This window comes from Gymnoscopelus braueri, assembly GCF_963280865.1.
Source record: "Gymnoscopelus braueri genome assembly, chromosome: 3".
In the NCBI taxonomy this organism is placed as follows: domain Eukaryota; kingdom Metazoa; phylum Chordata; class Actinopteri; order Myctophiformes; family Myctophidae; genus Gymnoscopelus; species Gymnoscopelus braueri.
The window spans coordinates 2,343,829-2,368,742 of NC_137612.1; the positions used below are offsets into that span (position 1 = coordinate 2,343,829).

The 24,914-nt window shown below is 39.8% G+C and overlaps 3 protein-coding genes across 4 annotated transcripts; 2 read left to right on the forward strand and 1 right to left on the reverse strand.

Moving 5' to 3' along the window:
* The first annotated feature begins 1,463 nt into the window (after positions 1–1,463).
* tusc2b (tumor suppressor 2, mitochondrial calcium regulator b) lies at positions 1,464–6,184 on the forward strand. Its single transcript, XM_080424224.1, has 4 exons — positions 1,464–1,611; positions 2,954–3,193; positions 3,705–3,825; positions 4,254–6,184. Exons 2-4 carry the CDS (start codon positions 3,036–3,038, stop codon positions 4,317–4,319), a joined length of 345 nt encoding a protein of 114 aa, XP_080280350.1. The 5' UTR covers positions 1,464–1,611; positions 2,954–3,035; the 3' UTR covers positions 4,320–6,184.
* A 4,480-nt stretch (positions 6,185–10,664) lies between these two features.
* On the forward strand, positions 10,665–19,346 carry hyal2b (hyaluronidase 2b). The gene is made up of 4 exons (XM_080423282.1): positions 10,665–10,839; positions 13,343–14,311; positions 15,772–15,861; positions 15,953–19,346. Exons 2-4 carry the CDS (start codon positions 13,364–13,366, stop codon positions 16,340–16,342), a joined length of 1,428 nt encoding a protein of 475 aa, XP_080279408.1. The 5' UTR covers positions 10,665–10,839; positions 13,343–13,363; the 3' UTR covers positions 16,343–19,346.
* Positions 19,347–19,741: 395 nt separating this feature from the next.
* LOC308081690 (uncharacterized protein) lies at positions 19,742–24,914 on the reverse strand. Of its 2 annotated transcripts, XM_080423283.1 has the most exons (5): positions 24,705–24,914; positions 22,758–23,108; positions 21,963–22,028; positions 21,566–21,631; positions 19,742–21,377 (listed from the first exon to the last, which is right to left on the reverse strand). In XM_080423283.1, exons 2-5 carry the CDS (start codon positions 23,095–23,097, stop codon positions 21,232–21,234), a joined length of 618 nt encoding a protein of 205 aa, XP_080279409.1. In that variant the 5' UTR covers positions 23,098–23,108; positions 24,705–24,914; the 3' UTR covers positions 19,742–21,231. The 2 variants fall into 2 exon arrangements, with proteins under 2 accessions (XP_080279409.1, XP_080279410.1); XM_080423284.1 differs by lacking the exon at positions 21,963–22,028.

Here is a 24,914-nt window from a genome sequence, read left to right on the forward strand (position 1 = left end):
TTACTTCTACTCCACTACATCTCAGAGGCAAATATTGTACTTTTACTCCACTACATTTACTTGAAAACTTTAGTTACTAATTACTTTGCAGATATAAACTATGATATAATGAAACATACATTATACAACAGGTAGTTCCGACCAAGCAATCTGATTGGTTGAAATAGCTTTCTAGCCGTGATTCAAACCAGCATCATATCACGGGCCTAATCACATTAAATAAATCACTCCGCAGTCCGCACCTGATTAGACCATATATGACACAGCTGTGCTGTGAAGTCACGCTGTGACTGTCCCACGGTAGGAAAACAAACAGACAGTACCCACCGCCGCCACCGGGCGGAGAACAACAGCTACGCAAGATGGACTATGTTGTTAATTTTGACTTATTTGGTGGACTTACTGTTGATCAATGGTTAGAAGAGAGCACACTAAATCGCCTAAAATCCTATAATAAAAGGAATAACTGGAAAAAAGTGTGCTTTATTTCAATGGTAACATCCATACTGTATAAATATCCTCCTGTGTTAAAGTAAAATTACTCCCATTTCGTTAACAGTCCAGTGTATGTTATACTTTATCGTACGAAGGTATCGCACGGCCAAAATAGCCGATCTACAAGTTCACAAGGCATCGCCATCTTGACGCGTTGTGAGCTTGTAGATCAGTTATTTTGGCCACGTAACACGATCGTACGACGGAGCATATAGCCTACTGGAATCAGCTGTGTTGATGAGACGAGAGTCAGAGAGACAGAGTGCTGCGCTGCCACAGGGACTATTTTGTCTCAGTCAAATAAACTCTTCTCTTTACAGGGAAACGGATAAGCGATTTTTTTTTATTATGAATTGCCCCACAATATGAATACATTTGGATGTGTTTTGTTGGTAACTGTTGTATAATCGCAATATTACACTCGAGGGTGTGCTTTACCTTACATTATTGTCACTTCTGTGATGCGGACGCGGAACTCGGCTGCGCCTCGTTCCTGGACCGCATCACAGGCGTGACAATAATGACGGTAAAGCACACCCTCTCGTGTAATATTGCTTAATTAACCACTTCAGCCCTATTTGAAAATAGCCGATCTACAAGCTCACAACGCGTCGCATCGCGACGCGTTGTGAGCTTGTAGATCTGCTATTTTCAAATATTTAGTACTTTTACTTTTGGTACTTTAAGTACATTTTGATGCCAATACTTTTGTACTTTTACTCAAGTAAATTTTTTATTCTGGATTTTTACTTGTAACAGAGTATTTTTGTATTGCAGTATTGGTACTTTTACTTAAGTAAAGAATTTGAGTACTTTTTCCACCACTGGTCCCGACCCACAGGTTGAGAACCACTGAGTCAGACTTCAGTTGTGATCACATGTCTCTCGCTTGTCCTTCACACTCCGTGCCAGTTGGTGGCGCTGTTGCGTTATTACGTTGCCCAGTCAGTCCAGTCGTCAGTCAGTCAGTTAGCAAAGAGGATGGTTAGCAGCTGTATCTTAGCTCGTGCACATTAGCAACACAGGCTAATCTCTACTTAATATCATATCATAAAGTACAACAACACAATCAAAGATTCTATTGAGACAACAGACAACAAATCAGATCATCTATCGGTATGTCTTCAACTAGACTAGCTGTTAACTAGCTGTTAACTACGTTTGTTTAGCATTGAAGGTGCAGCCATAGCAGCTATAAGCTAGCATAGCATAGCATAGCAGCTATAAGCTAGCATCCATGCTAACATCAGCTGTTTTATCATGATGTTCAGTAATAAAGCTTAACGTTGATTTATACAGCGTGAATGTTTGTTGTTTAAAGATTAACTGCATCATGTATCAAAGCTAACGCTATCTTGGTTTTTAGCGCATATAGTGCACATTGTAATAAACGCTGTACTGTAATAGGTTAGTAATTGACAGGAGATTATAATCATAGCTGAAGTGTTGTTGTAACGGTGCATAATATTTATACTCTGTCGCACGTCAACGGCGTTACTAGCAGTTAAAGGGCATTCCACCCAAAATAGAGGTGGATTCTTACTTTGACTTTTTAGACACATAATAATAACATGAGCTCTTGTGTTATAACCAGTGGTGGAAAAAGTACTGACATTTTTTACTTAAGTAAAAGTATCAATACTGCAATCTAGAAGTACTCTGTTACAAGTAGAAGTCTGGAATTCAAAATTTACTTGAGTAAAAGTACAAAAGTATTGGTATCAAAATATACTTTAAGTACCAAAAGTAAAAGTACTAAATATTTGAAAATAGCAGATCTACAAGCGATGCGACGCGTTTGAGCTTGTAGATCGGCTATTTTCAAATAGCCTAGGTTAAAATAGGGCTAAAGTGGTTAATTTATGTTTTATAATGTAATCATTTATATCTGCAAAGTAACTAGTAACTAAAGTTTTCAAATAATTGTAGTGGAGTAAAAGTACAATATTTGCCTCTGAGATGTAGTGGAGTAGAAGTAAAAGTATTGAAAATTGGAAATACTCCAGTAAAGTAAAAGTACCTCAAAATTTTACTTAAGTACAGTACTTGAGTAAATGTACTTAGTTACTTTACACCACTGGTTATAACGTATAAGCAGACCTGGTTTGGGGGGGAAAGAGCCTATTAAATTGGTGTTTTAGCAACCGCTAATCTTTTTTTAGAATTTAACATAGCGTTGTTTGAGCATGGAATGTACCGTTTATGTTTTTATCTATTTTTGTCTGCAGTCATTTTTAAGCCACGCATACATTTCTCTAAATGTAGGATATCCAAGCCAAGGTCTTTGGCTTTTCTGCTTTTCAAGTCAGCAACAGATATGATGGCTAAAAAATTGTATTGCAAATTAGATGGACTGGTAGGATTTTAATGTAATCTCTCTCTCTGTTTTTTTTATTTTATTGTACTGCAATTTAGCATTTTCCCCTGCATTGATTTCCTTTGCTCTCCTGTTCTGCAGTGCTGAATCTCTGGTACAGTAAATCTACAACACTACTGGGAGTGCTGCCTGTGACCAAGAAAATAATGTCCCGCAGTTGAAGATGGGAGGTAGTGGCTCCAAATCCAAAGGATATTGGCCTTTTAGTGGCTCCGGCAGCGTCGACGACCCAACCAAAGATGGAAATGACCTCCCAGACTCAGCATCATTGGCGAAACGAAGCTTCCGAAATGCAACTCCTTTTGTGTTTACTAGAAGAAGGTAATTATAGGCTACGTCACGTGATGTTGCTCTCTAGGAAAGATACCCAGGGATTGCGTTACAGCAGTTGTGCAAGTAATCACTGGCCCCAATATACTAATGTGGCTATTTGAGACAATATACTAATGTGGCTATTTGAGACAATATCATTTGGTGTGTGGGAATTTCCTCGCTTGAAAACAAAGACGTGGGATTACTTCCATGGCCTACTGGCAACACGCACGCACACACACACACACACACACACACACACACACACACACACACACACACACACACAGCCTCTTCTAGATGGCTCGGCCCCTAAAGTGTCTTGCTGTGAAAAAGCAAAGTGTTACTTATATAGAATATAAATAAATATGTTGCTTGTTTTTACATAGATATTTCAGCAACTTTTACAAACAACTGATTTCCTATGTAATGGCTTGGTATGTTAAAAGTTAAGTTACTTGACGTTACTGTTAATGACCTCGATGCTATATTATTAATGATGTCGCTTGCTCTGCTACAGTTCCTTGTACTTTGATGAGGATGGTGACTTGGCCCACGAATTCTATGAAGAGACAATTGTGACAAAGAATGGACGTAAACGAGCCAAGCTGAAGAGGGTTCAGAAGAACTTGATACCTCAGGTGAAATATTTTACAATAAATAACCAAAGTTCACTTAAAATGCTGCAGTGTTTTGCCTTTCTTGCAACCACAGGGCAAATAAAGAGAAAAAAAAAGTTCTATCGCTCTACAGAATAGCTGCGAGAGGTTACGTTGCCACAGGGGATATTGTTTTAGTTCTGTTGCTCAGACTCTGGTAGCTTTAAACTAGATCGAGAGTATTTTTAGCCCTTTATATTACAGATATGTGTAAGATTAGTCCATAAAATGCAATATATCCTGATAGAGGATGACTGAAAAGGCCGAACGGGTCTCTTTTTCTGGGACAAAGTCAGGGAAAGTGTCAAAGTCGACTTCGAAGCTCTATGTTAAATTACTTCTTTAATCTGACACTTTTATTTATATTTTGTCACTTCAAATAATTGTTCCCTCTCTGCCTTCTCTTACAGGGAATGATAAAGCTGGATCACCCTTGCATTCATGTAGATTTTCCAGTTGTTCTCTGTGAAGTTTGATGAAGTCTGAGGAGTGTTCTCAGATTAGCCACTGTGTCAACTCCGTCCCACAATTTCCAGTTATGATTTCCAGTTATGCCTAGAGAGCTGGAAACCTCGACCCTTGTACGAACCATCATGGCCTCCTCTTGAAGATATTTGATTCCCTTTGCGTGGGATAGGCAGATCATGTGGGTTTATCCTCTGCATGTGAACTGTGTGGCTCGTGTACAACTAAGACACAAAAGTGTGTTGTTTGAAAAGACATCAGAGACTAAAAACATGAAAATGATCTGATTTGGCAGTACACAGTCTGCAAACTGTTCAGGGTCTGTGTTTGTAAGTATGTATGTCAGCGTGCTTATGAACAAGGCGAAATTCAAGAAAGAAGAAAGTCTTGACTATAATGTAGCAGCCCTGGTATGCTGGTGTGATTTCCTGAACACTTGAAGAAGTTGAAGGTCCGCTCAGTCATTCATTATTATCACAGTCATTCATTATGGTCATGATACATGATGCTCCATTCGTCAAGCACTTTATTGGTGCAATGTTTTATTTTTTGGGGGGGCGGGGTGGAACACCGACGTTGTTGTTTTGATCTTTGGCTCCCACAAAAAAAAAAGGAATTGAGTATTTGCCAGCGTTTTGTCACTGACTGGAGTCATGTGTGACACAAGTACACATGAAGAAAAAGGCAGCCTTAGGTGTCTGTTGGCTCGGCTGGTTGGTGCATGTCGCATGTCTCTTAGGGCTGTCACGATTATGACATTTTACATGACGATTAATTGTCACAAATAATTGCGATTAATTGTGTTTTTGACGTTGAACACTGGGACACATGATTAAAAATTACATTTCTGGTTCGCTTTTAGGCTTGGAAGTTGCACAGGGCAGATATGACAATAACCTAAATATACAAAGAAATGGCTGACATATTTAATACCTTTATACTTTAAAAAACAATAGTAGAAATAGCCGATCTGCAAGCTCGCAACGCGTCGCTGGGACGAGTTGTAAGCTTGTAGATCGGCTATTTCCACTAACATTTCTTTGCAAATATATGAACGTTTTTCAACATGGAAACGATTATGCAAAAGAATTGCGATTAGGCGTTTATGTAAGAATTGGGACTGGCCTAGTCGCATGTCTCCTCTTTCTCTGCCCTTGGTTTCCTGTCTCTACACTGAATAAAGCATTAGAAAAATAAAAGGGTTAGCCTACCTACAGTAGTGTTGGGATGGCAGATCAATAACATTTTTAATTTGTTCAAGGCATACAGCATAATGTTGGCATTGTTTTTGTTTGGAATATGTTTTATTATATTATACAAAATGCTAGACCACATGTTAGCTATAGCATTTCCTAATGATTGCTAATGACTTGAGTGGACCTTTAAAAGAAGATGTTCTGAGTGTAAACCGGGCACTGTGTGTACAACAGTAGTGGTCCTAAATCATCGTTGAAAAGGTGAATTTCCATCCGCTTTTTATTTTAATTTCTTTTGTGCTTCAGGACTGATGGTTGAGAGCGTCTTGAGCAATCAGGGCCATATCCTACGAATTGTATGTGGACAATATCCTCATTTCATTTTATCAATCAAGCATGAACCCGGATCTGCTTATCAGTCGTACCCCTATGGAGTTGACAATCAGTGGCCAACAACAAGCTCTGAAGTGGATTAATGTGATATTGTAATGTCTGATAGACTGGCTTAAGTTACGTTGATGTGACCAGACTTCAGAGCCGCACATGTACAGAGTAGCAATGAGTAATAAGAGATCCGCAATTCCTTTGCTGCTTTGGCACACTACTACAGTTCACTTTTAATTTATTATAAACTGTTAAAATTGCATCTTTTTTTAAATTACAACCTTAAAAATGGCAAACATGTCTCATGGTCTCTTTATTAATTCACTTTAGATATTTATTTTATCCCCTATGTCAGTGGTTCTCAACCTGTGGGCCGGGACCCGCAGGGGTGTCCACACATGTTTTTTTGGGGGGTCACCAGATGACAGTGAAGTGACAATACTAATACCTAAACAAATAAAACCAAAATACCATTACTGCATCAAAAGTAATCAACAAACTAGACATTGGCCAAATAGTCAAATAGTATCCACCTGTTTCCTTGGGGATTTACTGGAGCACAGGCCCTATATGCACAGGCCTGGTGGGGGACATATCCTGTGGAGCCTACAACCGGATCTGGCGCCCATTCTCCGCTGGAAACTTGTGGATAAGAAAGAGGCAAAAATTGTGAAAATAACTGATCTACAAGCTCATTGCGAGGTGTTGTGAGCGTGTAGATTGGCTATTTTCACCATATTTATCAGTGGAGCCGAGTCAAACAAAATGTAATGCCCCAACCCCTACAACAAGTGCTTGTCAGGGTGGGGGGTCCCCAGTTCAAATATGATTAGTTTGGGGGGTCGTGGCCTGAAAAGGTTGAGAACCGCTGCCCTATATTGCGGTCTAGGCTGATGTTATAGCCGTTAATTCATATTCCATGCATGCATACATTGCTAAACAGTTCTTTTTCAAAGAATCTGTCAAACTAAACTGAGTGATATTGAAGTTCAGGCTAAAAAATGTTCAGTAATCTGAAATGGAGACCACTACCACTACTAACTAGTATAATAGTGATGGAAAGTACCAACTAACTACACAGGAAATTGCAAAGGGCAACCCTTGCTGGGAGGTGTACTGTGTGCATGTGTCTGTTAATGAGAGATGAGATAAGAGAGAATTGAAGGTCCTAAAATCTAAATGATCACCATTGCAACCTCCATGGGAAAGGGGTTTTCTGTAAAGCTCTGTGATATTGTTTTTCATTGAGGATAAAACGGGGTTGTGTCAAAATCCACTTAAGTTTATTGCTTTCATGAAATGTTATTACGTCATGTTAGCTTTTATAATGGATTTTTTTTTCCTAAGTGAGTTTTTTTTTGACCCGAGTCCAGAGAGAGATGAAACTGCAATTAGTTTGTGCCGTGGGTGGACATTTTCATTGAGCTGTAATAATGACTTGGATAGTGGTAGAGATAAAACAAAGATTTGACCTCCTGTTGGGCATTCTTTTACTGGCTTGGCTTAAAATGATGTATTACTTTTTTTTTAGAGTGTTCAAAGTAAGTGAAAAGTCACAGTTTTTACCCTATAATTACAAACCACAGTTTTCATTCCAAATATAACTTAGTCGTTGTCCTGAACATGTCAATATTATTTTTGTTTTTATTATTATTATTTGTTTACACAAAATCAGAATTATGATGAGCATTTTGTCAAGAAGCTCTGGCCTTCTGCCATGTGATTTATTTTTTAGGTCAGTGGCATTTTGGATTCTGTCCTAAGAGATAATGCTATGATGTGTTTTGCGCTGTGTGTGCATTTTCCACTAAGCTTTAATAATGGGTTAAACACTGAACCGCAATGTGGAGGGAAATTAAACCTTTGTCCATCCCTTATAACATTGTTTTTCTGTATAAGTGCAGCAGTACTTGTGGTGGGGGTTATGGCAAATTAATAAGACGGGTCAAACTCAGGAAGGGATGGAGGTGGAGTCTCACATATTTAAATAGAAGCTCAGTAGAGTTCAACAGAGACTAAACCATTACACTTTTATGGGGAATACGCTGGCTAAATCCAAGGTGGAGAGTGGTTTGACCTCGGCCGAATACACCAAGAGGAAGTGACTACTGGTAAGAATTTGTATGTAGAAAGATTTGGGAATAACATTATTAATTTTGTATCACCTTAATGAACAAGTAGCATACTTTTCACAATGGCATTGTGTAATTTGTTTAATTGCAGTGTCCTGTCTTGGACCAACAAAGAAGTTTCTTGTATTTCCTAGTGGGTCAGTCAGTAGGCCATGACAATGTTGTACCATTTGATCAATCTAATTTAATTTGATCAATTTATCTAATGGATTTACATTACAAAAGTTAAGCAAAATTGCCTGAAGCAAGTTCTGAAGTGTAACACCGAGCATTTATATAACTCACTGTTGAATTAATTGTGGTTTTCAACTGGTGGTCCGTGAAGGTATTACATGTGGTCCCTCACCATGCAGTAATGTAGGAATGTTTGTTTTAGTTTAGAAACAGAACACTAAATGATCTATGATGACATGTCAATGCAGTCATTTACTGGGAGGAGGAGGTCAAGAAATTCCACAGCAATGGGGAGTTAGTTAGAATCTCAAGGAAGGGGAAGTGCCTGGTTGAGTCATCATTAGGAAATGTGCTCGCATGTATGCTCAGTCATAAATGAGTTAAAATCAGTATATCAGTTAACACGAGTTTAATGGAAGGTTGGATAAAGTAAGAGAACAGAATTAGGGTAACTGTGAGATAGGTATAGATCAGTGGTTTTCAACCGTTTTTGAGCTCTAGACCACTAGCATATTTCAGTTAAATATAATATAATTTAATATAATATATCATTTGTTGCGCATAGTATCGTGATAAATACATTTAGCAAATGTATTTTATTTATTTGTTTACATTTTAAAACATTTTCCCATGGACCACCTGCAGGCATAATTATGCCATGGACCACTAGTAGTCCATGGACCACTAGTAGTCCATGGACCACTAGTAGTCCATGGACCATTGGTTGAGAAACAGTGGGATGCATTGACATGGAATGCATGAGTGTTTCAGAAAAAAATCATTTTAGCCCCATATCCCCACCCAAGACAACAGTGGTCCCTAGGTTGATTCTTTGTCAAGGTGGTGGTCCCTGTCAATTGAAAACCCTTGTGCTATAGCCACAAAAAAAATTGCAGCGTTGCACAGTAGCAAAGTACATTTACTTGAGTACTGTACTTACTGTAAGTAATTGTTTTTAGTATCTGTACTTTACTTGAGTATTTGTATTTTTTAGATACTTGACTTTTACTCCACTACATTCCAAATACAAATATTGTACTTTTGACAACATTCATAGGGAAGGGGAAAAGGTGCCCTATTTCAAATAGGCCTATAGTGGGACAAAAAGCTAATCTACAAGCTCATTCTTTTAACAAAATTTCTCGACAAATAAATGTCTAAATTGTAATACAGCAATGCATTGATATTAAAAAGAAAATGTACTTTATAATTTGTAATTTAACAAATTGTTTTAATTATTTTCTAAATATAATTTTTTTTAAATCCTTTTCTAAATAGCAAACTAGAATTTGCCACCTAGAGTGATACAGATTAGTGAAAATTCTGGCCTGGGCACATGGACTACACTTCCCATGATCCTTCCTGATCGAGGTTTGAAGGACAGACCATTTGCTGGGATTGGTGTGGGGGGCGATGGGCATGGCACTAGGGTATAATTGTTATCAGATTTAAGGCAATCAAGTTCGATGATAACGGTGTTAATTAAATAATATTACAGTAAAAATGTAAAACTATATAATATTTATCGAAATGACAAAATAGGGTAAATTGTGTCATTCTTAAATGTAAGAATCCCCCCTCAAGTCCGAGCTCAGTATATCCGTTAACTCTTCCAGCGTTGCCATGTCCACTTATTATAAGCGACTGTTGGACTTATTTTTCTGTAAAGTTGCTTATAAATATTGGTAGTTGCGTTGTTTTGGGGCTTGTTGTTTCCAAAGTGTAGTTGCTTATTTGGGGCTTGCTTAGTTCCTATGTTGTCTAACTTGTCTTGTTTAAACCGGTGGTTCTTCTCAAACATTTTCATGGCAAGGGGACCCTCAAATGAATATGCATTTATCCGCAGACCCTCACCCCATAGATATATCTATGCCTCAGTGGTGGAAAGTACTTTACTAACATTTACTTAAGTACTGTACTTAAGTACAATTTTGAGGTATTTGTACTTTACTTGAGTATTTCCAATTTTCAGTACTTTTACTTCTACTCCACTACATCTCAGAGGCAAATATTGTACTTTTTACTCTACTACAATTATTTGAAAACTTTAGTTACTATTCAGATATAAACTATGATATAATGAAACATACATTAACCACTTTAGCCCCATTTTATACCTAGGCTATTTGAAAATAGCAGATCTACAAGCTCACAACGCGTCGCATCGCGACGCGTTGTGAGCTTGTAGATCTGCTATTTTCAAATATTTAGTAATTTTACTTTTGGTACTTTAAGTACATTTTGATGCCAATACTTTTGTACTTTTACTCAAGTAAATTTTGAATTCTGGACTTTTACTTGTAACAGAGTATTTTTATATTGCAGTATTGGTACTTTTACTTAAATAAAGAATTTGAGTACTTTTTCCACCACTGCTTGTTTTTGTAGATCTGGCAACACTGACTGAACTCTTCCTGTTCATCGCCAGTGAATGGTGACGTCACCATCATCTGCATGAAAAGGGGAACGGGCTGTTTTTTTCATGGAGTTTAAATATTAATACACATTGATTGATACTTTCACGGAGTATGAGCTATCGCTTTCATATGGCTGGACTATGGGAGAGAGTTCCCTCATACTGTACTTTTATTAAAAGCCTCATGAGAGGAACAGAGCGAACAGACCAGTGTGTTGAGAGAGAGCAGGTAAGAGATAGCTATAGCTAACTGTTAGCCTCAACTCAATGCTAGAACGCTCACCCCTAAACACAGTCGCCCCCTGTGGGTCAAATCCGGCAGAACGGTCACTACGAGGTATTCCTAAACCTAACCTCAGTAAAACTATGTCTAAACCTAACCTTATTCCTAAACCTAACCTCAGTAAAACTATGTCTAAACCTAACCTCAGTAAAACTATGTCTAAACCTAACCTCAGTAAAACTATGTCTAAACCTAACCTTATTCCTAAACCTAACCTCCGTAAAACTATGTCTAAACCTAACCTCAGTAAAACTATGTCTAAACCTAACCTCAGTAAAACTATGTCTAAACCTAACCTCAGTAAAACTATGTCTAAACCTAACCTCCGTAAAACTATGTCTAAACCTAACCTCAGTAAAACTATGTCTAAACCTAACCTCAGTAAAACTATGTCTAAACCTAACCTCCGTAAAACTATGTCTAAACCTAACCTCAGTAAAACTATGTCTAAACCTAACCTTATTCCTAAACCTAACCTCAGTAAAACTATGTCTAAACCTAACCTCAGTAAAACTATGTCTAAACCTAACCTTATTCCTAAACCTAACCTCAGTAAAACTATGTCTAAACCTAACCTTATTCCTAAACCTAACCTCAGTAAAACTATGGCCTGAACCTAACCTTATTCCTAAACCTAACCTCCGTAAAACTATGTCTAAACCTAACCTTATTCCTAAACCTAACCTCAGTAAAACTATGTCTAAACCTAACCTTATTCCTAAACCTAACCTCAGTAAAACTATGTCTAAACCTAACCTTATTCCTAAACCTAACCTCAGTAAAACTATGTCTAAACCTAACCTTATTCCTAAACCTAACCTCAGTAAAACTATGTCTAAACCTAACCTTATTCCTATACCTAACCTCAGTAAAACTATGTCTGAACCTAACCTTATTCCTAAACGTAACCTCAAACTATGTCTAAACCTAACCTTATTCCTAAACGTAACCTCAGTAAAACTATGCCTGAACCTAACCTTATTCCTAAACGTTACCTCAGTCAAACTATGTCTAAACCTAACCTTATTCCTAAACCTAACCTCAGTCAAACTATGTCTAAACCTAACCTTATTCCTAAACCTAACCTCAGTCAAACTATGTCTAAACCTAACCTTATTCCTAAACGTTACCTCAGTCAAACTATGTCTAAACCTAACCTTATTCCTAAACCTAACCTCAGTCAAACTATGTCTAAACCTAACCTTATTCCTAACCTTAACCTCAGTCAAACTATGCCAGAACCTAACCTTATTCCTAAACGTAACCTCAAACTATGTCTAAACCTAACCTTATTCCTAAACGTAACCTCAGTAAAACTATGCCTGAACCTAACCTTATTCCTAAACGTTACCTCAGTCAAACTATGTCTAAACCTAACCTTATTCCTAACCTTAACCTCAGTAAGACTATGTCTAAACCTAACCTTATTCCTAACCTTAACCTCAGTCAAACTATGTCTAAACCTAACCTTATTCCTAACCTAACCTCAGTAAAACTATGCATAACCCGGGCCCTAACCTGATTCCTAGCCTTAACCTCAGTAAAACGAATACAAGATCCACGGTGGGCAAGCGGTCCGTGAAAATAAATGGGGGTGAGTGTGTTTTGGGGCGAGCGTTCCGGCCCAACTCTGCTGAAGTGGGGGGACAGACAGTCAGCTAGCAGTGAGCAGAGCTGGACAGGAAGAGAGCATCACAGCAAAACATTTAACACCGATCCACTGTCAGCTTTACTGTTCATATCATATCCCCGCCATATTGTTTATCTAACATTAGCATCGCCAGCTTTTCCTACAACTTAAAGCTGAGACATTACATGATGTGACTGTTGACCTATGAGAGGTCAATTGTGGGGGGCTTTAAGTCTTTTTCAGCAGTTACCCCCTAGATCTCACCTATTGTATTCAAATGTCGTTTTCACTGTCTCAATGCTATTTTAATGTTTTTTTTTTGTAAAGCATTTTGAATTGCCTTTCTGAAATAAACTTGCATTACCTTTTTTTTATAAAATAATATATATATATATATAAAATGACATTTGTCACATTAGTGACTAGTGGTTAGGCTTAGCCTTGGATCAAGACTATCGTAGATGTATTTGAAAGAGTCTGACTTTTACTTCAAATGTTTGTTATTGCTTTTCATTATGTATGTATGGTATTTTATATGCTGTTATCAGGGCGTCCTTGAAAAAGAGAGCTTGCTCTCAATGGGTTTCCCTGAATAAACAAAGGAAAAAGAAAGAAAGACTTTCTATCATAGATACAAAAGTCTTTCTTTCTTTTTCCTTTATTTAGGGAAACCCAATAAAATACATCTATGATAGTCTTGATCCAAGGCTAAGTTAGGCTCTAACCCCCCCGATTAGCTCTAAATATATATTCTGATTTATTTGGTGCTTTGATCTTGTTTTTAACAGAAATGTTTTTTTTTTTTCTTCTTCTGTATAGTGAAGGTGAGAGAAAGTGACCATGGCGTCTGTATCTCGCATTCTCCTGGTGCTGGCTGGACAAATGCCGTGGTTGTTTCTGACTCTACTCGCACCGTGGACAGTCTTCTGTGCACAAGAATTAAAGCAGACGAGATGGCCTTTGTTCCCCCAGAAGCCAGTTCTACTTGCATGGAACGCCCCAACAGAGGACTGTGGCCCTAGGCATGGCGTTCAGTTCCCCCGGGAGCTGTTCCAGATCGTAGCATCCCCCAACGAGGGCTTTGTCAAACAAAACCTCACAATTTTCTATAAGGATCGCCTCGGGCTCTATCCCTATTATGAGCAAGACGGTACTGCGGTAAACGGAGGCCTTCCACAAGCTGCCAGCCTCACTAGGCACCATGAGAAGATGCCTGAAGGTGTGAATAAATACATACGTGAGCCAGAGGCAAAAGGTTTAGCCATCATCGACTGGGAGGAATGGCGCCCACTGTGGATCCGTAATTGGGATATCAAAGATCTGTATCGAGAGAGATCGAGACAAATGGTGGCCCAAAAAAATAAAGACTGGCCCCCGGAACGCGTCGCGAAAGTTGCTCAGCAGGAATTTGAACTGTCGGCTCGCAAGTTTATGGTGGAGACACTCAAATTTGCCAAACATCTGAGGCCTAACCAATTGTGGGGCTTCTACCTGTTTCCAGACTGTTATAACCACAACTACAGGAGTCTCAAGAATTACTCGGGCCGCTGTCCCGATGTTGAGGTAACCCGTAACGACCAACTCAACTGGTTATGGACTGAAAGCATGGCTCTCTATCCTTCCATATACATGGGCACTGTTCTACGCTCCACCATGTCTGGGCGCCACTTTGCTCGCAACAGGGTGAAGGAAGGAATGCGCCTGGCATCTGCAGGGGATGGGCTAGCACGGCCTGTTTTTGTTTACACACGGCCTACTTATACCAACGATCTGACGCTGCTAACTGAGGTTAGTCGCTTTAGTCATTAGTCATTAGTCATAAGGCTTTTTTTTTTGTATGTGGTTTATACCCCTTTTTCTCCCCAGTTTAGTCGTTATGTCAATTGATTCCTCTCCACACACATTTCTGTGTTGTCGCCGCTGTTGTATCCTACTGGCTAACCTACCAGTGAGGAGCTGACGGGTGCCGCCCCATCCCGTAGGAGTACGTGCAGCGACACTTATCCCCCTCCCCGCCCGCTTCCCTCCCCCGTGCACGGGGGGTGGGGGCCAATAATCGTGTATTGCGTGTAGACGCTCGACAAAGCCGGATGCACCACGGTGGATTCGAACACACAACCTCCGCGCTGGTGGGCAGGCACTTTACCACTGAGCCACCCGAGTGCCACAAGGCTTTATTATTGAGTGAATGTGTATATTGAGTACCCGGCAGGGGTAAAGTACCTGCCCATCACAGGGGTAAAGTACCTGCCCATCACAGGGGTAAAGTACCTGCCCACCACCAGGGGTAAAGTACCTGCAGGGGTAAAGTACCTTCCCACCACCAGGGGTAAAGTACCTGCAGGGGTAAAGTACCTGCCCACCACCAGGGGTAAAGTACCTGCCCACCACCAGGGGTAAAGTACCTGCAGGGGTAAAGTACCTGCCCACCACCAGGGGTAAAGTACCTGCCCACCACCAGGGGTAAAGTACCTGCCCACCACAGGCGGATTTTGAATCCACTGCGCTGCATCTGGCTTGGCCGAGCGTCTGCACAAACACAATTGGCCATGGAGGTCACGGGCTGGGACAGAGGACAGAGGACAGAGGACAGAGGACAGAGGACAGAGGACAGAGGACAGAGGACATCTGTTGTTGCATAGGGAATGCTGAACAGGAGGAGTAGTAGGCACTAGGCAGTACATCCTCCCTGTCGAGGCTCCTCACTGGCAGCTGAACCAGTAGGATATGACAGCAATGGCAACACAGAAATGTGTGGGGAAGAATGAATTGGCATAACGACTACATTCTGGAGGAAAAGGGGCAAAAAAATTATCGGCTACTGCAAATTGTTTAGTTGTAAAAACAAACAAATCAATAGTAAACTAAGTATAGAAAGCACAAACAAGTACAGGCTTCAAATGTCTAGCATACAAAGATTTGACTGATTCCCTTTTAAACCTACGGTAAGGGCATGTGGCCTGATAGTCCAATAGCAATCTTTCAGTGACTCGATTATGCAAGCTTATTTATCCCCAAATCATTTGCAGCAATGATATTGCTCAAATAATCTAGGCCAAAACAGTGATGGCTTACCTGTCAAATAAGATAAACCAAAAAGATGAAACCGAAAGAATGAGAGTGTTTCACTTGTTTAAATTATGTACAATAAGGTGTGTGGATAATAGACGTTGACGATAGACGTTTACATCGAGTCTGAGATGATAGATTTTGGCTACGTGATAGAATTATGTGTTCTTATATTGTAGACAGACCTGGTTTCCACCATCGGCGAGAGTGTTGCCCTTGGAGCTGCAGGTGTCATCTTCTGGGGAGACTCTACCTATGCAAGCAGCAATGTAAGTGTAATAAATAACCAGCTTATTTCATGCAATATCGTATAGCCTTGAGTTTAGTTGGTTTAACGCTTCTTCCCTCTGTCCCCGCCAGGCCAGCTGCTCCAGCCTCAACCAGTATCTACGGGGGCCGCTGGGTCGGTACCTCCTCAACGTGTCCACAGCAGCAGAACAGTGCAGTCAGAGGCTGTGCGGCTCCCATGGACGCTGTTTGCGTAAGGTTTCAGACGGCGACGTGTTCCTGCATCTCAGTCCTTCAACCTACACCATCTCAAGCCAGGGTGGCCGGTTGAAGGTGGCAGGGAAGCTGGGTCAAGCGGAGCTGGCTGGATTCCGCACACACTTCCAGTGCCAATGCTATACCGGATACAGAGGTGAGGGCTGTGCTCAGAAAGAAAAAGGGAAGAACAGAGCCTCCTCTACTTTGGGCATCTGGCCCTTCAGCCTCCTACTCCCACTAGGACTTCTTATCCTCCTGCACTGAGGAAACTAAGACCTGAGCAGGCGTTGGTGGTTCTGTGAGCTGACCATTACCTCCACAACATGAAGATTTGAAGTATTCAAGGACGCTTATCAGGATGCAAATGTTGTATTCTAGGATGAGCACAGAAACACAGCCTATAGCAAGTTGAAAGTACAGTGTGTTTTTAAACGCATCAAGGAAGAAGGGAAGAAAAGTATAGTTCATTCGTAGATATCCAGATGAAAAACTATACAGATTGCTGGTGCATCTGAACAAAACTCTGTATTCTACGACCACAACGCTCGCTCCAAAATTGTGCTAGCCACTGTGCAGCCACTGTGACCATGTGAGTTGTTGAAACGTTTTGAGCGCTTATCACTCCACATTTGTGCCTACAATTATGACAGATTTGGAGACGAGTTACACACTCTTCAATTCTTGTTAATGCACAGAAATCACATGACTGGAGTCGACCTGCCTGTTTCAGTTTGTAACTGTGCCTTACATAAACCTTTTTCATATACGACAACATAAACATTCTAAATTGGTCCAATTGTATTACCTGTTAACAGTGTTTGTGACTATCAATAGCTGATGGGAAATAAACTTGGACCCAAGCTGTTCCCTAGTCAATTCCATTGACAGGGTCTATAGGGCTATTTTGTTTCCCACTTAATAATCAACACTCATATTTATCTAAGATTCTAAGTAGGCTACTGTTCATCTCAACCTTCTAGGACAAGACATTGAATGAAAGGAGGAAGGTATTGTGTACACCTATATGTTTCATCTTTAACAAATGAAAGCAAACCTACCACCATACTTTAAACAAAGAACATGGTTTAATTCTGACCAACATTACCTTAACTACAACCAAACCAATCAAACTGTTTGGCTTCTGTCATTTTGTAATATTCATATTTTACACGAGCTTTCTCTGGAATCACGAAAACAAGACACTCCCAGTGACACCATGTTGTTCTGTTGTAGCTCTATCTATGTATTGATTTATATGCTACAGAGGTGCATTTCTTGTGTATTTATTGATCCAGTATTTGTTAAGTGTGAGAATCTGTATGTGGCTAATAAGTTATTAGCAGGCTGGCAAATGACGGGTGCAAGTTGTGATGCTGATGAACTGAATATGTGGAATAAGTGGAAGACATACTAATTTAGTTGTCACAGCTTTTATAAATGTTTACCCACACAGAGGATGCTGGGGTTGTACTGGTACCGTACTCTTTTCTGAAAACTGTTGCAATTCTGCACTTTATAGCCATTATGCAATTGGGGAGAATATGGTTTTGTATCGTGAAGACGCTTCCATCAAAACGGTTGGTTTACTATCTTAAAGGGATAGTTCACCTCCAAAATGATCTGTTAGTCACCCCATGGAGACTTGAATTCATGGATATTTGTTAGTTTTTGTCTCATTCCTAAGACAATAATTTGATGACCAGCAGCGGTTCATGTAAAAGACAGAGTTTCCTACAGGAGCCGCTGCCTACCGGTCCGCTGGTCATCAAATTATTTGCTTAGGAATGCGACAAAAACAAAAGAATAGCCACAAATTCAAGTCGCCAAGGGGTGACTAATAGATAGAAAAAAAGTCCATTTTGGGGGTGAACTCCCTTTAATGAATGCCTGAGCCTGTGTGCATTGGGCTTTATCTACTTCAATCATGTTGCATTAATGCCATGCGCTTTTATTCTTTTAATTTTTTATTATTGCTTTGTCCCTCTTTTAAATGAAGTTGTTCACCGTCAAAGCCTTGTGCTACTGTAGAATGCAACTTCTTACTGTTGTCTCACTGTGAATATGTCCAAAGAAATGTGTCCTCTTCTTGGAGATCTAATACCCCTGTGGCCTTGTCCCCTACTTAGTGCCATAGTATGAATGGGATGTTTTATCTGTTGCTATTTCAACAATCTCTGTAATGTACTTTAATATAACATTGCATAGGGAAAAACTGAAAAACAAAGTAACCCCCCCAAATTCTTCCTGAACTAACTAGGGGACTTAACACTTTCATGGCTAGCATGTCCATTTCTCTTGGACTTGCTTTGAATTATCATGCTTATCCTTTGACATACCTCTAAATCTGACCAAAGATACAGAAAAGTCCAAAGATAAAACCGCAATTGTATGATTCAAGATCACTGTTTGTCCCTGGGGAAAAATTGGCCTTGGACATAAAGTCTGCCACTTTAAAATACATTTGATCTGTTTGGTGATCCTTTTTATATTAATGTTAATTCCAGATATTAGGGTTGAATAGTTTTAGTTTACAGTAGATGGCATGCTACAGAATGTTTCTTGGGAAAGTATATGCAGTTAACTCAGTGATTATTTCATGATATATTGTCACCTTAATTTCGTGTTTACTGCAGCCAAAAAGGAGGAATATGTAGAATTATTTTAGTGTCAAATCATTTTAAAATGACCTACCATACATTTTAAAACACTTAACCTCACGCTGCTTCATTATATGGTGACAGTCGTCAGTACTGTTCAGTACAGTCATTTTTATAATTGCACAGATGACCAATTTTGCATTTGTTTGTGTGAAAAGGTTGTTGCTCCATCTAGTGGTTCAACTGCACCTTTGGTGAGCTTTCTTTCCAGTATAAATGTCAAGAGTTGCCATCCCAATTAAAGCCTAAATAATACTTTCATACAATTGTGTTGCTCACTGAAAATATGTTTTCAACTCGGTACGTGATATGACAAATTAATTAGCCGTAATTCTTCTGGCCTGGTCAGTTTTTCGACTACATTTTGCTTCTTCTGGGGTGGTTAGTTTTTCCACTACAATTTGCCTTTTACAGTGCTATTGTTTCACACCAGCAACAACCTTGTATGAGTCTAGCAGAGCATCTTGAATGATTCTTAAACTTAATATCTTTTACTGATTGGTTTGTCTTGATGCCAAATACTTAAAATGCTATGGTCTTGTATCAAATAAAGTTTCTTATTTTTCTACATTTGGGGATTTGAATTTCAATAAAATACAAACCTGAATTTATTTTGCCTGAGCTGTCATGTCTTCTGGTACACAGGTGGCGGATTTCACAACTTAAGTAATAATTTGATAATATGGATAACCTTGTTATAACAGGGAAATCTTCCACTCTTCTTCCTAAAACATCCCCTGGTGTGTATGGAATGTTGCAGTCAAAGATTATCAAGAGGAGGAACTATTTAATATAAGCCAATGCATACAGTATGAATAGAATACTGAATTTAAATTAAACTGCTAAATGTTGGAATTTTGACATTTTATTTGTAAGGTCCAATGTTAAACAAATGTGATGTACTGTATCAGTTAGATTATAGATAATCTTCATCTGCAGTCCCTTTGGCATGTCACAATTAAAACATAAGCAGAATAACAGTACAAATAAAAACACAGGACAAATACAAAGTTAAATAGCCCTCTGACTTTAAGAATTTAAATGCTTTACAAGCTTGACACAGTATCTAATTAATCATTTAGTCCCAAAAAGTATGGTACGGTATGTTATACAACTGTGGACTCAATGTAAGTGGTTTTGCCCGCGTTGGTACATTGACATGTCAGAGTGATGCTTAAAACTCTTCCCACAGAACTTACACACCGGAAAGCGTTGTCAATCGCTTTCCGTCTCTTGCTGAGTCTTGCGATCAGCACCAGTGCAATGTCTGTCAGTGTCAGAGTGACGCCAACATCATGCTTCCCGGTCAAACTCTTCCCACAGTCCTTGCATTGAAAAAATGTGTTAACTTGGAGAATGTTATTCCGTATTCTCAAATACTTTAAATGTTTTCCACATACTGAACAAACTAAAACAGCTGACTCGTGTTGTTTCAATGCGTAACTTGAGGGATGCGCGTTGGGAAAACATAGCCCCACAGCGATCACACAGGTGAGGTTTATAACGTGTGTGCATGACGTCATGTAGTCTTAAATGCTCACATCTCCCAAACATCGTGCCGCACTGTGTGCAGCTATGCAGGCTGGAATTAATCCGTTTGTGACGTTGCAGACCGCTAAAATATGAGTGTTTTGCTGCACTGCTGGCAGGAGAATGGATGTAACTGTGGTGCTCCAAGTCGTGCCACGGCCAAAGTCTTTATTACACACTTCAGTGGTACAGCCTGGCATTTTGTACATGCCTCTCTTGTTTACGACATCCTCGTTGCCTTCTTTGTGCCATGTTTTTCAATCTCTCAGCAATGCCTCGCTGACTCTTTGTTAGCTTGTGAGTCCAGTCCAATTCTGCGACCGGCCTTCACTGCTTCTATGACTTTACTCTATTCTACAGGATGTACATTCTTAACATGCATCTCAAAGGCTTGTCCATCAGCCAGAGTTCCAATACACAGCTGACAATAGAACCTTCTCCTCCTTCCATGGTCACTCTATCTGAAGCTATGATGTCCTCAAATGTTTACACAAGTGAAAGAACAGGTACTTTTGGAATAAATCTCTGTTGTCAAAACAGCTGTCAAATTCACAACATCTTGAAGTATTCTAAGTCTGCTTTTCAAATTCTGTTACATCTTTGTTCTCATCCATCAAATTGATGCCCTCGTGTTTCCTCTTTTTAGTCAGTTCTTCAGAATCTGTATTTCCATTCGGACTCAGAGCAGTCGGTTTCACCCTTTTGTTGTTTTTGAGTCTCTTCCGTTTGGTCCTCCTATGTTGCTCAATAGGTGCAAGCATGCTATGTGTCACCGAAGGAGAAGCCTTGCGGCTCCTTCTGCCCGTCTGTGACGTCCATACAACACAACTGACCCTTTGACTTCAGCCCAGTCATCTTCTATGTATTATTTAGTCACTGACTTGTGTTTTAATTTCAGCCTGGTACTTTCCCTTGAATTAGTGTTGCCTCTTTTTGTATTTTGTCATTACAGGTTTGTAGTCCTCATCAGTGCACCGTGGCCTTTTGCTGTCGTCTCCTCCCTTTAACACATCTGTGGACATCTCTGTCATGCTCTTTCAGCTCTTGATTGTCGGTGAATGATGCCTCACATTTATCACAAGGAAAAAACTGAAGTTCCAGTGTTGCAAAATCTAAAACAAGAAAAGGCATATAACTGACACATCATCCTCACATAAAAGTCCTACTGATCTTTATAATACTACAAAAATAATCATAGCAATATATTTTAATACTGCATGCTCTGTACCATTACAATAAAACATCTCTATGAATATCTTCCTGTACAAAACTACAGAAACCCCTCAAAATATGAACGTACCATCATGATGTTCTGTGACCATTTCCTCTGAGTCCTCCGTTTTTATACTCTGAACTTGGTTTGCCACTGCCAAATGAGAGAGAGGAAAGGAATACATCAATGAAACTCACTAGAACAAAAGTTAAGCTTTTCTACATCGCTCTCTAGTTGGTATGTATCCTGAAATTAACGTTGGCCTGACATGACCATAGAGTTATATATAAGGACATGACATGCCATTCAATGAACAGGAAATTACGTGCATTTTATCTTTATCTTCCACTCTTCTTCCTAAAAACATCCCCCGGTGTGTATGGAATGTTGCAGCCAAAGATCATCAAGAGGAAGCACTATTTAATATAAGCCAATGCATACAGTATGAATAGAATACTGAATTTAAATGAAACTGCTAAATTACCATCATGATGTTCTGTGACCATTTCCTCTGAGTCCTCCGTTTTCATACTCTGAACTTGGTTTGCCACTGCCAAATGAGAGAGGAAAGGAATACATCAATGAAACTCACTAGAACAAAAGTTAAGCTTTTCTACACGCTCTCCATTTGGTATGTATACTGAAATTAACGTTGGCCTGACATGACCATAGAGTTATATATAAGGACATGACATGCCATTCAAGGAACAGGAAATTACGTGCATTTTATTTTGTCCAGGTAATTACAGTTTCCGAATTCCAATATCAGGACAAGATCGTGGACAAGACAGCGTTCGGCATGAGACAGATAGTGACTGGCAACGTGACGTCAGCAAGGGGGGCGTGGCGTAGTAGCTGCAGCCACGTTTTGGGTCAGAGAGTACATAAAGATGCGCCTTAGACTACAGAGTGACGGTGGTCTGTGTTTGTCAACATTAACTACCATTAACTAACCTGTCTCAACATACCGTACAACGACAAGCGATGAGGAAAAACAGCGTTACCGTTACCTCAGCAAAATCGGGGACATTGACGGACTCGACCCGTATGAACACACCGAATGGACAGAAGATGATTTTGATCTGGTACCACCACTACACCTGATGCAGTACCTTATTATATTATTATGAAGGAAATAGCTATTATACATTTAATTGCTTCCATAGCCAAAAATCTCTCCTGGCCCACGTACATCTTACATCTGGGTGGGTGCACAAACTGCAGATTCAGTGTGAACAAGAAAATCGTCATTCGTACAATGGTAGGTAAACACACATACATTTTTCCTTCAGTGTCCTGTTCTCCTCCAACAAGCGGCTAATTTCAGCACAGAGCGGGGCCACAACACATGGTAGGGGAGCATCATCCACCTCCTCTTTGACATACACCTCCTCTTTGACATACCCCTCCTCTTTGACATACACCTCCTCTTTGACAACCACCACCACATCTGGAGCTGTTGCAGGGCCAGTGTTGCTCAGTACAGCAGCTTGCTGTATCTTATTCCTCCGTTTCCTCCGGTCAAGCCGGCCAAGGTTGTCAATCGATGATGCCTTCACTTGTGTGTGCCCCAGGTGTAATGAAGGTGCCCAGTCAGGATCGAACTCTAACATTTCCATGGCTGGTTTGCCTGGAGAGAAAAAACAACAACATTGCCAATTAGTTATGTAACTTGTGCTGCAGCCATGATAGGGGTCAGAGAGTACATAGAGACGCGCTTAAGACTAGAGGATGACGGTGGATGACGATGGTCTGTGTTTGTAAACATTAACCTTTTTGCCGACAACATAGTGAACGGGATGGTTAGAAAGAACCTTGCGCTCAACATACCATACGAGGACAAGCTGAACAATGAGGAAAAACAGCGTTACCTCAGCAAAATCGCGAACATTGATGGTCTCGACTCGTATGAACACACAGAATGGACAGAAGATGATTTCGAACTGCTACAGTCACTTACACGACTACACCTGATGCAGCACCTTATTGAAGGAACCAGCGATTATACATTTAATAGCTTCCATAGCGAATTCTTGTAGATTGGGTTAGCTTTTTTTTTACAGATAGGTAATGTGGTCATCTCCACATAGTAGCTCAGGCTGTTAGCTGCTCAACATTTACTAACAGCCTGCCTACCTGTGCCTACCTCACTCACTGTGTTTGAAGGGGTCATACCTATGCTCCCCGGGTTCTATGTTCCCCACTAAGGTTAGGTCCTATATTCCCCGTACGGTCCCTGTTTGAATAACTGAAAACGGGGCATCCCTTGTAGTTGTTACCCTGTCTGCCTTTGCGTGTAAATTGTGTTTCATTTGTAAATTGCATTTCACTTGTAAAGTGTCGTTTCCAGAGGAGCTGTTTTGCATCTCTATGCTGTAGTCGTTGCACGAAAACCTGTTGGTCAAGAACCTTGAGTACAAAGGACCCCAATGGAAACAAGCCGTAGGCTTTCTTGGGGTTTTCAGATCCTCTTGGCTGACCTTGTATTGAACTGTACTTTCCTTTGCTTTTTTTCTGCAAACTGCTAATAACGTATTCAATCAATCAAAAAAACGTAAACTATAGTCATAACTCTGCACAGATTGTTGTGTAAGTTGAACTAAGTTCATGTGGAGCAACACAGCTGGGCTACCTTAGTCTAGTTGCATTACCTCGTTACTTTTAGTCAGTGGTGGAAAGTAACTAAGTACATTTACTTAAGTACTGTACTTAAGTACAACTTTGAGGTATTTGTACTTTACTTGAGTATTTCAAATTTCCAATACTTTTACTTCTACTCCACTACATCTCAGAGGCAAATATTGTACTTTTACTCCATTACATTTACTTGAAAACTTTAGTTACTAGTTACTTTTCAAATTATGATATTATGAAACAAAATACACAAATACATTAAGCACCTTAGCCCTATTTTAAACCTAGGCTATTTGAAAATAGCAGATCTACAAGCTCACAACGCGTCGCATCGCGACGCGTTGTGAGCTTGTAGATCGGCTATTTTCAAATATTTAATACTTTTACTTTTGGTTTAAGTACATTTTCATGCCAATACTTTTGTACTTTTACTCAAGTAAATGTTTAATTCTGGACTTTTACTTGTAACAGAGTATTTTTATATTGCAGTATTGGTACTTTTACTTAAGTAAAGAATTTGAGTACTTTTTCCACCACTGCTTTTAGTCAGCAGAGACAAAATAACAGTTCCATGTTTTTGGTAATAATTCACCTTTGTGAAAATGCTTTGAACAAACACGGCTGTACTTGGATAGTTTGTCGAATGTTAATTATTTGCGTCCCACAGCTGAGATCCAAGCCATCCGACGTCTCTTGGTTAACTCGTCCATTTGAGCTCCACGTGATGTTGCCTCCATGCTGGAAAGGTGAAAAATGCAACTCCAATATCTCGACCCGACCTGCTATGACACTTATTAACTGA